Raw genomic sequence first — 12,075 nt, 5'->3', positions numbered from 1 at the left:
TTTCCTGACTTGATGCAATCTGAATCCAAGCAGCTGGAGGGACTTCCATTGTTTCTTGCCATCTGTGGATGATGATATGGTCCCAGGAGTGGACCGACTTCGCCATTAGGTCTTATTCACACAAGACTTGTTTGGTCAGTAAATAAAATAAAATTTACACACAGAACAAATGCATATATTCTCTTATACCTACTCTCTGTATGGTCCCCATACCTGGTTTTGGCTCACAAAAATTATTGTGAATTTTAACAGTTCACTGACTGTGTCATGTTTAAAAGGTTGTCCAGCATTATTAACTCTAACTCTTAGGCTTAGAGTTTAGAAAAATGCTCTGTGTGTGACTTGTATCACTGGAATGAACTAATTTCATGTCTTTTTAGTCCAGTGATATAAAGTTTAATCTAAGAATCCCTCCAGCGCACCAAGCATTTTTCTCAGATTGAACTCGCTTGTGAGCAACCAACCTTAGACATTTTTGCAAATTGGTTGATGTGGTTAGTGATAACCCAAATACGATTTTTTCTAGACTTGCTACCTGGATCCTGTTATTGCAAACCTGGCTATGCAGGAGAAAAATGTGATCAATGTGATCTGGGATACAAGGGATATCCGGATTGTATACAGTGTAACTGCAGTGTCTCAGGCAGCATAAATGAAGATCCTTGTGTTGATCCATGCATTTGCAAGGTAACTGTTTTATGTTTTTATCCAAGATGCTTTGAGAAATCACGATCTAACATAACATGTTTAATTGCTTTCAGATTTAGATATTCAAATGATTATCGCTGTCGCCAGCTGTAAAATTACCTTTTGAGTCAAATCACTACAGGCGGCAAATGTCCATGTAATTACTGATGGAAAACTACATAATACTCCAATATGTTAAGAAAATATACTCAGATATGTTACAATTACCTATGGAATTATATATTTCTATGGGGGGTTTTATCACCATTATGGCTGCTTTCTTTACTACTTTTTGAGGTGCTTTTGACACAGTTGAGACTTTTTTTGGCTCAGTTGTGACAAAAAAATTTTTTCAGAGGAACCCAAAAAGTACCTTGCTGTTTTCAAACTAATTATTCTCCAAAAGACAAACAATGTTATTAGCCATCATTTTCCCCAGAGGTTTTATAGGTGATTTTCTTCTATCTATTTTTGGTTTGCAACTAGATATAGCTTTTGTGTTAAAATATTTTCATACATAAATGTTTTAAATAGAACATATCTTCAGCATGAAATACTTCTCTGCTGTTCATCATATGGCTAAAAAACACATTTCACAATTTTTTTCAATGAAATATATTCAAAATGGAAGAAAAATGTTTTTTTGTTTTTCTTACAAACATTTGAATGGAATTGTAAGTAAGGCCTGGGGCATACATAGTGGAACTGTCCAACCCATTCCACAACGCCCCATGATAGAAAACCAATGACGTGCCTCAGCAGTTTCTGCTATGGCTTCCTGTTCCATCTAATACAATTGGGGTTGCTTGTATGTAAAAAGTCAAATCCATTGAAATGGATAGGAGGCAGATTCTTGGGGCAGCAAATGTTCTAAAAAACATGCAGTATGTTTCTTCATGTGGTTTTGCAGGTTCATGTTTTTGAATACCTAGTCAAGTAAGTAGGAAGTCAGCTGTACTACACAGTGCCAGGTAAGAGCACAGAGTTGCACTTACAGTTCCATTCTTTGTTGTTTTTCTTATGCTGAAGGCTGCCGGAACCGTCTTTTCCTTTGGGTTCTACAATATTGGATCCCACCAAAATGATGCTCTATTATGATCTGATAAGATTTGACACTATTTGCATATTCAATCTTGATTTATTTCTTCTAGGAAAATGTGGCAGGAGATGACTGTCATGTATGTAAGCATGGCTATTTTAACCTTAAGCGTGACAATCCCAGTGGATGTGATAAGTGCTTTTGTTCTGGAGTTTCGAGTAACTGCATTGCTTCTTGGCTTTCTTATACCAAAGTAAGTACATTAATAAACTAAACACCCCCAAAAGCTTTTTAAAAAGTATATAAATGCTGCTTAAGTTTAAACTTTTTAACCACTTAGGGACCCAGCCAATTTGTGATTTAAGGCTCATTTTTTGTGTTTCTTGCTGTGGTAATAACTTTTCAACACTTTAATTTATTTAAGTGATTTTTAGATTGTTTTCTCATAACACATGGAAATAACACAAATTAAATAATTCAGGAAAATTTAAAAAAAAATGTATAATTTTCAAAGTTTAAAATGTTTTGTTTTGTTTAAAATGTTTCAGAATTTTTTGTAGAAGGCTTTTCCCATTAGTCTTCTTTTTTTATTCCATTTGGTTGTTTTTTTGAATGTTTGAAGGCTTATAGTTTTAGTTACAAGTTTAGTTACAAGATTTGCAAAAAAAAATGAATTTTTAGTGAACAATTTAGTTCCCTTTTAAAGGTTCATGAACTATAAACCGCTATATACAACCACATTTTATGGACTTAACATTTCAAACTACTCAAAATAAAAATTTGTGAAGTTTTTTTAAAACTTTAATTGTTTCTCAGGAATCAAATAAAAATGGAGTTGAAAATGTAACATTTTAATTTTTTATAAGAATATTCTCATTTAGTCCTAAAATGTACACATTCAGAGGGTGTTAGATGTAGAAATATACTCCAAAATTGTTGTGCTGTTTCTCCCAAGCAGGGGTGAACCAAGCCTTTCTGCTGCCTGAGGCGAGCCATAAAGAGACCCCCCCCCACACCCAATATATGTAATATATCAGGGAGTGTCAGGACCAGATCCATCATATTGGTTTGGTGTGAAAATAAATCAATGCAAAATGCATACAGCGTACCCTCATGTAGTATGAGATAGATACAGCATGTTGCCATGTAGTATAAACTGCATACAATGTACCACCATGTAGTATAAAATGCATACAGCATACCGCCATGCAGTATAAACTGCATACAGCATGCCACCATGTAGTATAAAATGCATACAGAGTGCCCTCATGTAGTATGAGATAGATACAGCGTGTTGTCATGTAGTATAAACTGCATACAATGTACCACCATGTAGTATAAAATGCATACAGCATACCGCCATGTAGTATAAACTGCATACACCATGCCACCATGTAGTATAAAATGCATAGTGTACAGCCATGTAGTATAAGATAGATACAGCATGCTGCCATGTAGTATAAAATGCATACAGTGTGCCACCATGTAGTATAAAATGCATACAGCATACCGCCATGTAGTATAAAAAAAAAAAATTGTGTTATGGGTTTAAACACAGTGAAAAAATGTTATTATATTTTGATAGATCTGGCATTTTCAGGCGCGGCAATACTTACCGTATATACTCGTGTATAAGCCGAGATTTTCAGCACAAAAAATGTGCTGAAAAACCTCGCCTCGACTTATACACGAGTCAATGATAAAAATAAATACATTAATACTCACCTTCCGGTGTCCCCAATGTTCCTCGCGGCTCCCGGCGGCTCCCGATCCCTGTCGCGTCTCCCGGCGGCTTCTTCACTCTTCACTGGCCGGGAGATCACGCTGGCCATCGCACACTGTGATGCGACGCCGTCGCCGCGGATGACGTCATCAGCGGCGGCAGTGCGGCATCACTGTGTGCGACGGCCAGCGCGATCTCCCGGCCAGAGAAGAGTGAAGAAGCCGCCGGGAGCCGCGATGGGGATCGGAAGCTGCCGGGAGCCGCGACGAACATCGGGACAATGGAGGGTGAGTATTAAGTTTATTTCTTTATCTCTATAGGGGCTGCTGTATACTACTGAGGGCAGACTGTATACTGATGGGGGCAGGCTGTATACTACTGGGGGCTGTGCTGTGTACTACTGGGGGCAGGCTGTATACTACTGGGGGCAAGCTGTATACTACTGGGGGCAGGCTGTATACTACTGGGGGCAAGCTGTATACTGAGGGGGCAGGCTGTATACTACTGGGGGCTGTGCTGTGTACTACTGGGGGCAAGCTGTATACTACTGGGGGCAAGCTGTATACTACTGGGGGCAAGCTGTATACTACTGGGGGCTGGCTGTATACTACATGGGGGCTGGTTGGCTGTATACTACATGGGGGCTGGCTGTATACTACACCCTCGGCTTATACTTGAGTCAATAGGTTTTCCCAGTTTTCAGTGGTAAAATTAGGGGTCTCGGCTTATACTCGGGTCGGCTTATACTCGAGTATATACGGTAATGTGTTTATGATTTTTAATGTTTATTTATATGACTTCTAGGGAAAGGGGGGTGATATTAATATATTTTTTTATTTTTTAACTATTTTTCACACTCCCTAGGGTACTTTAACCCTAGGTTATCTGATTGATCCTACAATATACTGCCATACTACAGAATGGTAGTTTATGGGGATTTTGCACACCATCTATTATAATGTGTGACCCCAGGCTGTCAAGGCAACGGATTGGCACTCCCCGATGATGTCATGCAGCTTTGCCGGCGGCGATCAGAGGGTTAACACCCGCGATCGGTGCTAGCATCAATCGCGGGTTTCATCGACAGTGTTTGCTGCATTGTGAAGCAAGCGCCCGGTGAGTATGAAGAGGGCTCAGCCCGTGAGCCCTCTTCATACTCACCCTTGTGCAACAAGACGTAAGGGTACGTCTTATTGCACTATGGGGTTAAGCAGAAGTCCTAGGGGTTTAATGGTTATAATGTAACACTATATACAAAGCACACAAAAACTATCACATGCACAAAGTATAGATCAGGATATAATTTAACACTGTGCACACAACACACAAAAAACTATCACTTACACTAAGTATAGGTCAGGATATAATGTAACACTTTATACGCAGCACAGAAAAAACTGTCATGTGTTGTTCAGAATACAAAGTAACACAATGGGGCAGATTTACTTACCCGGTCCACTCGCAATCCAGCGGCGCATTCTCTGCGCTGGTTTCAGGTCCGGCCGGGATTCATCAAGGTAGTTCCTCCGCCGTCCACCAGGTGGCGCTGCTGCGCTGAAAAGCATCTGAACGCACTGGAGTTCACCGACCCGGACCAAGTGAAGGTGAGCGCGTCCCAAGCGACACATTTCTGTTTTTATATGGGCGGTTTTTCCGAATCCGTCGGGTTTTCGCTCGGCCACCCCCCCCCCCGATTTCCGTTGTGTGCATGCCGACGCCGATGCGCCACAATCCGATCGCGTGCGCCAAAATCCCGGGGCAATACAGGGAAAATCGGAAATATTCGGGTAACACGTCGGGAAAACGCGAATCGGGCCTTTAGTAAATGACCCCCAATGTAGACGGTGCACTTTAAAGTGCATTACATATGCACTAAGTACAGGTCAGTATATTATGTAACACTGTGTACACAGGGCCCCAAAAAACTATCACCTGCACTAAGTACAGTTCAGAATATAGTGTAATACTTCGTACACAGCGCACAAAAAACTATCACATGCACTAAGTAATGACTCCAGATGCAGTAATAGTACTTCATGGAGTACTGAGGGGTTCAAGTCATTAATAAAGGAAAATGACAAAATAATTTTATTTTTTCTTTGGTTACAGCTTTTTTCTTTAATGAGCTATATTTATAGCTAGTTATATTTTTGGCTATTGGATTGTGCAGAATCTGTGACAACCGCAATTTTATGTCACGTTCCATCTTTGTTCATCATTTACATATGCCCTGTCATGTAATATCTTTAAAGACATTTTATTCTGTAGTTTTAGACCTAAGGTTGTATTTATAGGCCAACTGGCTCCTTCAAAATCATTTTCAGTGGATCCACTTTCTATAGTTTGACAAGCTAAAAAGAATGATCAGCAACACTTTACATCATTAAACATAAATGCCAATTAATCATGACCTAATTGACACATCTATGCATTTTAGGATCACAAATACACAATTTAAAAGAAATACATAATGTAACCAAACACTCTCAAATGTATAAATGTAACACATGTTTATTTCACCAGATAACTGATATGAATGGATGGTTCCTCACAGAATTAGATGGTGACATCAGAGTTTCACCTACTAAAGATAAATTTGATGGCCCACAGCAACTAAGTATACGAAGAGCAGATGCACGATCCCAAGGGCTGCTGGATGTTATTTACTGGTCGGCACCAGATTCATACTTGCACAGCAAAGTAAGTCACACTTTTACACTAAGCTTTCCTAATGTACTGATTAGTGTGACTTCATGCTTGTAGATCCAGTGCTTTTGGAAGTTGAAAGGAAATGAATTAGATTTTCTATATTTTTATATTGACAAAATGCAAGATGGTAACTAATATATGTGTGACAATTTGACTGCTACACATTCCAACATGAATAATACTAGTTATCTAGTATATAAAATTGTATGTGTATGTATATATTTCTGCTAAAGCAGTTGTCCCCAACCACCGGGCCACAGGCCAAGACCATTGTTGTGGAACACTTGATCTGAAAAAACTGTATACTGCTCCGATGCTACTCTGCTTTCTGCGGCTCCAGGTGGTTCTTCACCCCGCAGCTTCCTGGAAGACGGCCAGAGGCACGTCTATGTGGGCTGCCACTGGAGGTGAGTATACCATTTTTTATTTTTAAGGGGGCTGGGCAGGGGATATTACTATGGGTGTTGGGCAGGAGAATTTACTATGGGGGCAGGTCAGGAGACATTACTATGGGGATGGGCAGGGGACATTACTATGGGGGGTTGTAATGGGGACATTACTATAGGGGCTATAATGGGGACATTATTGTGGGGGCCGAGCAGGTGTCATTACTATGGGGGCTGTAATGGGGACATTACTATGGGAGTTGAAATGGGAACATAACTGTGGGGGCTGGGCAGGGGACATTACTGTGAGGGCTGGGCAGGCAACATTACTATGGGAGCTGGACTGAGGACATTAGTATGGGGGACTGTGTTGGGGACATTACAATGGGAACTGGCAAGGGACTTTACTATGAAGGTTGGGCAGGGGATATTACTGTGGGGGCTGTGATGGAGACATTACTATGGGGGCTGGAAAAAGGGGTCAGAGGACTTCACCATGGGATCTGTGCACGGCACATTATTATGGGGGCTGTGCAGGGAATATTATTATGAGGGTTGTGCAGGGAACATTATTATAGGGTCTGTTCAGGGGACTTTACTTTGGGGACTGTGCAGGGGACATTACTATGGGGGCTGGGAAGGGGACATTACTATGGGGATAGGCAGGGGACATTACTATGGGGGGCTGTGATGGGGGCATTACTATGGGGACTGGGCAGGAGACTTTACTATGGGGACTGGCAGGGGACTTTACTATGAAGGTTGGGCAGGAGAAATTACTGCGGGGGCTTTTATGGGGACATTATTATGGAGGCTGGGCAGGGGATTTAACTATGGGTGTGGGTCGGGGGCCTTTACCATGGGGTCTGGACAGGGGACATTATTATGGGGGCTGTGCAGAGGACATTATTATGGGGCCTGTGCAGCGGACATTATTATAGGGGCAGGGCAGGGGACTTTACTTTGGGGACTGTGCAGGGGACATTACTATGGGGGGCTGTGATGGGGACATTACTATGGGGACTGGGCAGGGGACTTTACTATGAAGATTGGACAGGGGACATTACTGTGGGGGATCTGAAGGGGACATTATTATGGGGGGGGGGCAGGGGGCTTTACTTTGGGGTCCGTGCAGGGGATATTACTATAGGGGCTGGGCAGGGGACATAACTATTGGAGGCTGTGCATTTTTGAGGGGACCCTGCTTTGGACATTTTATTAATAAGGGTAGGCTGCTGTATATTTCATTAATGAGTAGGAGCTGCAATTCCCACTCACGTTATTAAGTTTCCTAGTTTTTTTTGTAAAATTAGGTGCCTCGGCTTATATTCAGGTCAACTTGTACTCAAGTATATGTAGTATAAAAAGGGGGCTACAAAAAAAGGAGCCTACAGGAAGGGCCTACATAAAAAGGGGGGGCAATAAAGGAGTTACACAGAAAAGGGAGGGGGCTACAAAATGGAGGCACTACAATCACCATATTTTGCACAACTCCTCCCTGTGACTCAGGTAACGTTTTAAACTAGGTTTTGAGGCTACACCTCACGCTTTCCAAAATACACTTATTTACCAATATATAAGCTCTGGCTATAGGCATTCAGTTTAAAACAGCTTGTGTGTGAGGTAATATGGATATTTGTAATACCCTACTCACAGAATAAGTTATAACTATCTGATTCTTGCAGGCCAGACTGCTGGGATCCCCGTCAATCAATAGGGATGGGGTCAAATTCTCCCTATGTAATGAAATCAGGTCAGACATTCATTCGGATGCTCCAAAAATTAGGGAAAACATGTCCCTTGTTCTTTCAATAAGTGGGCGTCTCAGTAGCTGGTCCCTACAATAGGAGTGCTGTGCTTCGTTTACTACAGTAGCTACTGTAGCGTTATGGACTCCTCAAAGGAATGCAAGGTCAATTAGTTATTGAACTCATGGGTTCTCGGAGTCGCAGTACGTTAAAAAGTGTCGTCCACACAACCTCTGGTATGCCACAGCACTCACCCAAAACCCTCAATGGCCAACAATCCCCTTTCACAAACAGAACCCTGTCAACAAGGAAGTTCTGCCACCAACTCTCGTTGGTTGCATTCATGTGATGCACTGATGTATATGAAAAGACCTGCCATGTGTAACCCTTGCTATATACGTATCTATCTATATCTAAATTAATCACAGCCACGTAGACATTGAATGTAGTATTGGGACATGTGCTTTATCCATTAATGGGTAGGACCACTGGTCTTGTGATAGTCCTACCACAATAAATAGTTTGCATTCCCCGGTTTTGAGGATATCTATTTTCTTAAGTTCTTTGGAGATTCATATAAATGTGTCATCCATACTGTCAGCCCATAGTCAGTCCTCAAATAGAAATCCCAATTTTCAGTTTACATGCTCCAGCTATAAGCATTAACAAGTGACAAAGCAAAGCATTTCATGCGCTTCTGAGATATTTATTATCTTTTTCTTGTCTCCATGTTCCCACTCACTGAATGGAATAATCATAACACTATGTACAAATCGTTTTAACATATAAGCTTTTTTTTTTTCTCCCCAGTGTAATACTTAGGTCTTTTGTGATTTAGTATCAGCCGTTTCTGTCTGAATGAAACAATTTGACTTAATAAGTGAACCATATAAATTTTTGATACTTCAATAATACTGAAAGCTCTTACAAATTACCACAGTACATCTTATCTGTCATGTTACATCATGTGAATTATAGTCATGATGACATTTTTTACTCGAATGATTAAGTAGCTTACCATCACAATGGCTCCTCTAGGTTTGACTTGTTATTTATTTATTTCGACTTTATTTCTGACAGGGGACAAAGAGTACAAATGGCAATGAAAGTAGGCTGAGGGAGAGGTGGCATTAAATTGTACGAGGTGATTAGAACAATTACCTCTTACCAATCAAATGCTCTGCAAGAATTTTGGGAGAGAATATAGATTTTAGTCAATTGATGTGTAAAAATGTAAATGCCTATAAAAGGTACCAGAAGGGTTAAAAATATATGGTAACAAACGAAAAATTCTAATGAAGAGTAACACAGTTTGAACTTCAGTGTTAATATTACAGTTTATTTTTTCATATATTTTTTCATTTATAGTGATGTGTCATATCTATTGTATGATAAGACTAAAATTAAATCATCTGGATTCCATTGAGGCTTCCTAGAGAGCAATCCTGGAGAACTGTGTAATCATACCTTCAATTAAGTAGTTAAATAAGTTTTCAATGAATCCTAGGGAACAGAGGATGCTTGAGCAAAAAATATAGTGTTATCCTGCTTCACCTCCTAGTTCTAGTGTTACAGTAGTCTTTGTGACTTATGCACTCCTGACCTAGCCTACAGCGCCAAAGACATTTACATAAAGCCTAAATGGTAAATTTCCATTTGGGTCTATACTGAATTTCATGGGTTTGGCACCCACATATGTCATTATTCAGGATTCGGGTCAATGTTTGGGGAAAAAGTGCATGATTGATTGACTGAAGAAGTGCTTGATTGACTGCAGAAGCAGCCAATTAAGCAGTTTACAGCACCTTAGCAGCCACTGGTGTGCCCTCTACAGGCATATCTGCGATTGGCTGAGCTGGGCATTTTACCCAGCAGTATAAGAGCAGGGCCGCACGTCCAGATGGCATTACACACAAGAGAAAACTAAGAAGAGATTGTTACTCATCATAGGGTCAGTCAACTAGGCAGGGACTTGTGAAACCGCAGCCATTGCATTAGCTGCTGGCTATTAGGTGTATAAAAGAGATTCTATTGTTAGGGACAGCTGGAAATCTAAAATAATTGCCATTATAAGGACACTATGATTAATTGCATCAGTGCAGGGATATTCTTACTGATTATACAGGGTTCTACAGCAATACTTGCAAAGACCAGACCTGATTACTAGCATTTACTACATCATCCAGTAATCTTAAAGATCCTTTCTCTGTCCAGTTATCAGGCAAAGAAAAATATCAATTAATATCATTATCAATTATCCCTTGTTTGCAAAGTTTCTCCTGTCAGAGGAAATTGTGTTTTTCTACCTTCTTCAGAAAAGTGTTGTCAGTGAAAATAGTGCATACAAATATCTAGTGCAGAAATCCAGTTGTCAGGGAAAACTGTGCTTTCCTATCTAGTTCTGAAGTCTTGTCAGAGGATATGGGGAACGTTTACTAAGGGATGTGGGTTAGTTTTGTGGTGAACTTTGCAAGTTATTTCTAGTGCAAACTTCTTGCACAGGTATTTAAGAAGTGTCTGCACCACAAATGCGACCATTTTGTGGCGCAGCTGCACTAGGCACACAATTAAGGGAGTGTTCTGATGCTAAGTCAGGCCTGCACACCAGATTTATCATGCAAAGTCCAACAGAAAGGTGTCGCAAGCCCTATGTTAAAGGCACAACACAAAAAAGTTGGTGAACTTTGTCAGGGCAGTACAGAGAGCACCAGATTCTTGAATTTTGCGCAGCCTTCATTATAAACAGGCAAACTGCATTTAGTGCAGTTTGCCCTACTATAAGTAAATGTGCCACATTGTGTTTTTCTACCTAGTTCAGAAAATTTTGGTCAGTGAGTATAGCTCACTAATATGCGGATCAGAAAAATGCTCCTGTCAGTGGATAACATGCAGTAAGATCTAGATCAAATGTTTGCATCCCATTTTCTGTGCTGGAATGTTATACATCGGTGTCTGATAATATTCATTAAGTTCTGCAGTAAGTTTGTAATATGATAATAAATTTCTGGTTACTGCATCCCCAATACAGAGAGGGAGAAGCATTATATACTGATTCATGAAGGGTGAATATGATGCTGTACAAGCATAAATGTCTTAGTTAATGTATCCAAAGGTTTTGAGATACAAGAAAAGTTCCTCATCCTGCTTCTTGTTTTGGCAGCTTGCATGGTTCTCTGTCATTAGTAAAACACAGTTCATTTGGCCCTTGAATCATGGTCATCCCCAATTATCAATTCTCTGTTTAGTCCCAGGGGTTGGCCTTGGTTTGGATGCATTTCAAAAAACAACAAGTAACTCAATTTCCAGTATGCATTATATCAATATTGAACAAAAACACACACTAATATACCAACTAAACCCCAAGGCAAGTTAAGAGGCAACGGCGCAGGAAAAAAATGGAGAAAAGTCCAAAAAATACCACCAAGTCCAAATGATCAAATAAAAGTTTTTTCCGCTTCTACGTGCTCCAATGTTCCAATGTAACGCACGACAATAAGGATAAGACAGTACCTCTGTAGCTCCAGTCGTAAAAGCACGTAGACGCAGATTTTTTTTAATTTATTTGATCATTTGGACTTGGTTATATTAATATTGCATATCCAAACAGCATTCACCCTCTCATTGCCACCCGCAGAGAAAACAGAGGGTGAAGAAAAAGCTGGTTTGGGTAAAGGAGCGATCTTCTTCTTTTCCAGGCAAGCAATGTTGATATGCCCAACCCTGCATTGATCTGCAACAGGCTTGGGGGATAGGGCAATTGTGACCCTGAAGTTTTGTGGCAAA

The 12,075-nt window shown here is 40.4% G+C and overlaps 1 protein-coding gene across 4 annotated transcripts in view; it reads left to right on the top strand.

Moving 5' to 3' along the window:
• LAMA2 (laminin subunit alpha 2) overlaps window positions 1-12,075 on the top strand; it is a 567,760-nt gene that overhangs the window by 174,272 nt on the left and 381,413 nt on the right. For all 4 annotated transcript variants that reach the window (XM_072141562.1, XM_072141561.1, XM_072141563.1 and 1 more), the window contains exons 10-12: window positions 527-687; window positions 1,839-1,979; window positions 5,973-6,149. In XM_072141562.1, the coding sequence (XP_071997663.1) occupies window positions 527-687; window positions 1,839-1,979; window positions 5,973-6,149 (479 nt within the window). The remainder of the gene's footprint in view (window positions 1-526; window positions 688-1,838; window positions 1,980-5,972; window positions 6,150-12,075) is intronic.

Source organism: Engystomops pustulosus, chromosome 3, assembly GCF_040894005.1.
Source record: "Engystomops pustulosus chromosome 3, aEngPut4.maternal, whole genome shotgun sequence".
NCBI classification, from domain to species: Eukaryota; Metazoa; Chordata; class Amphibia; order Anura; family Leptodactylidae; genus Engystomops; species Engystomops pustulosus.
The sequence above is the reverse complement of the archived record's forward strand: the minus strand, read 5'-3'. Positions and strand labels throughout refer to the sequence as shown.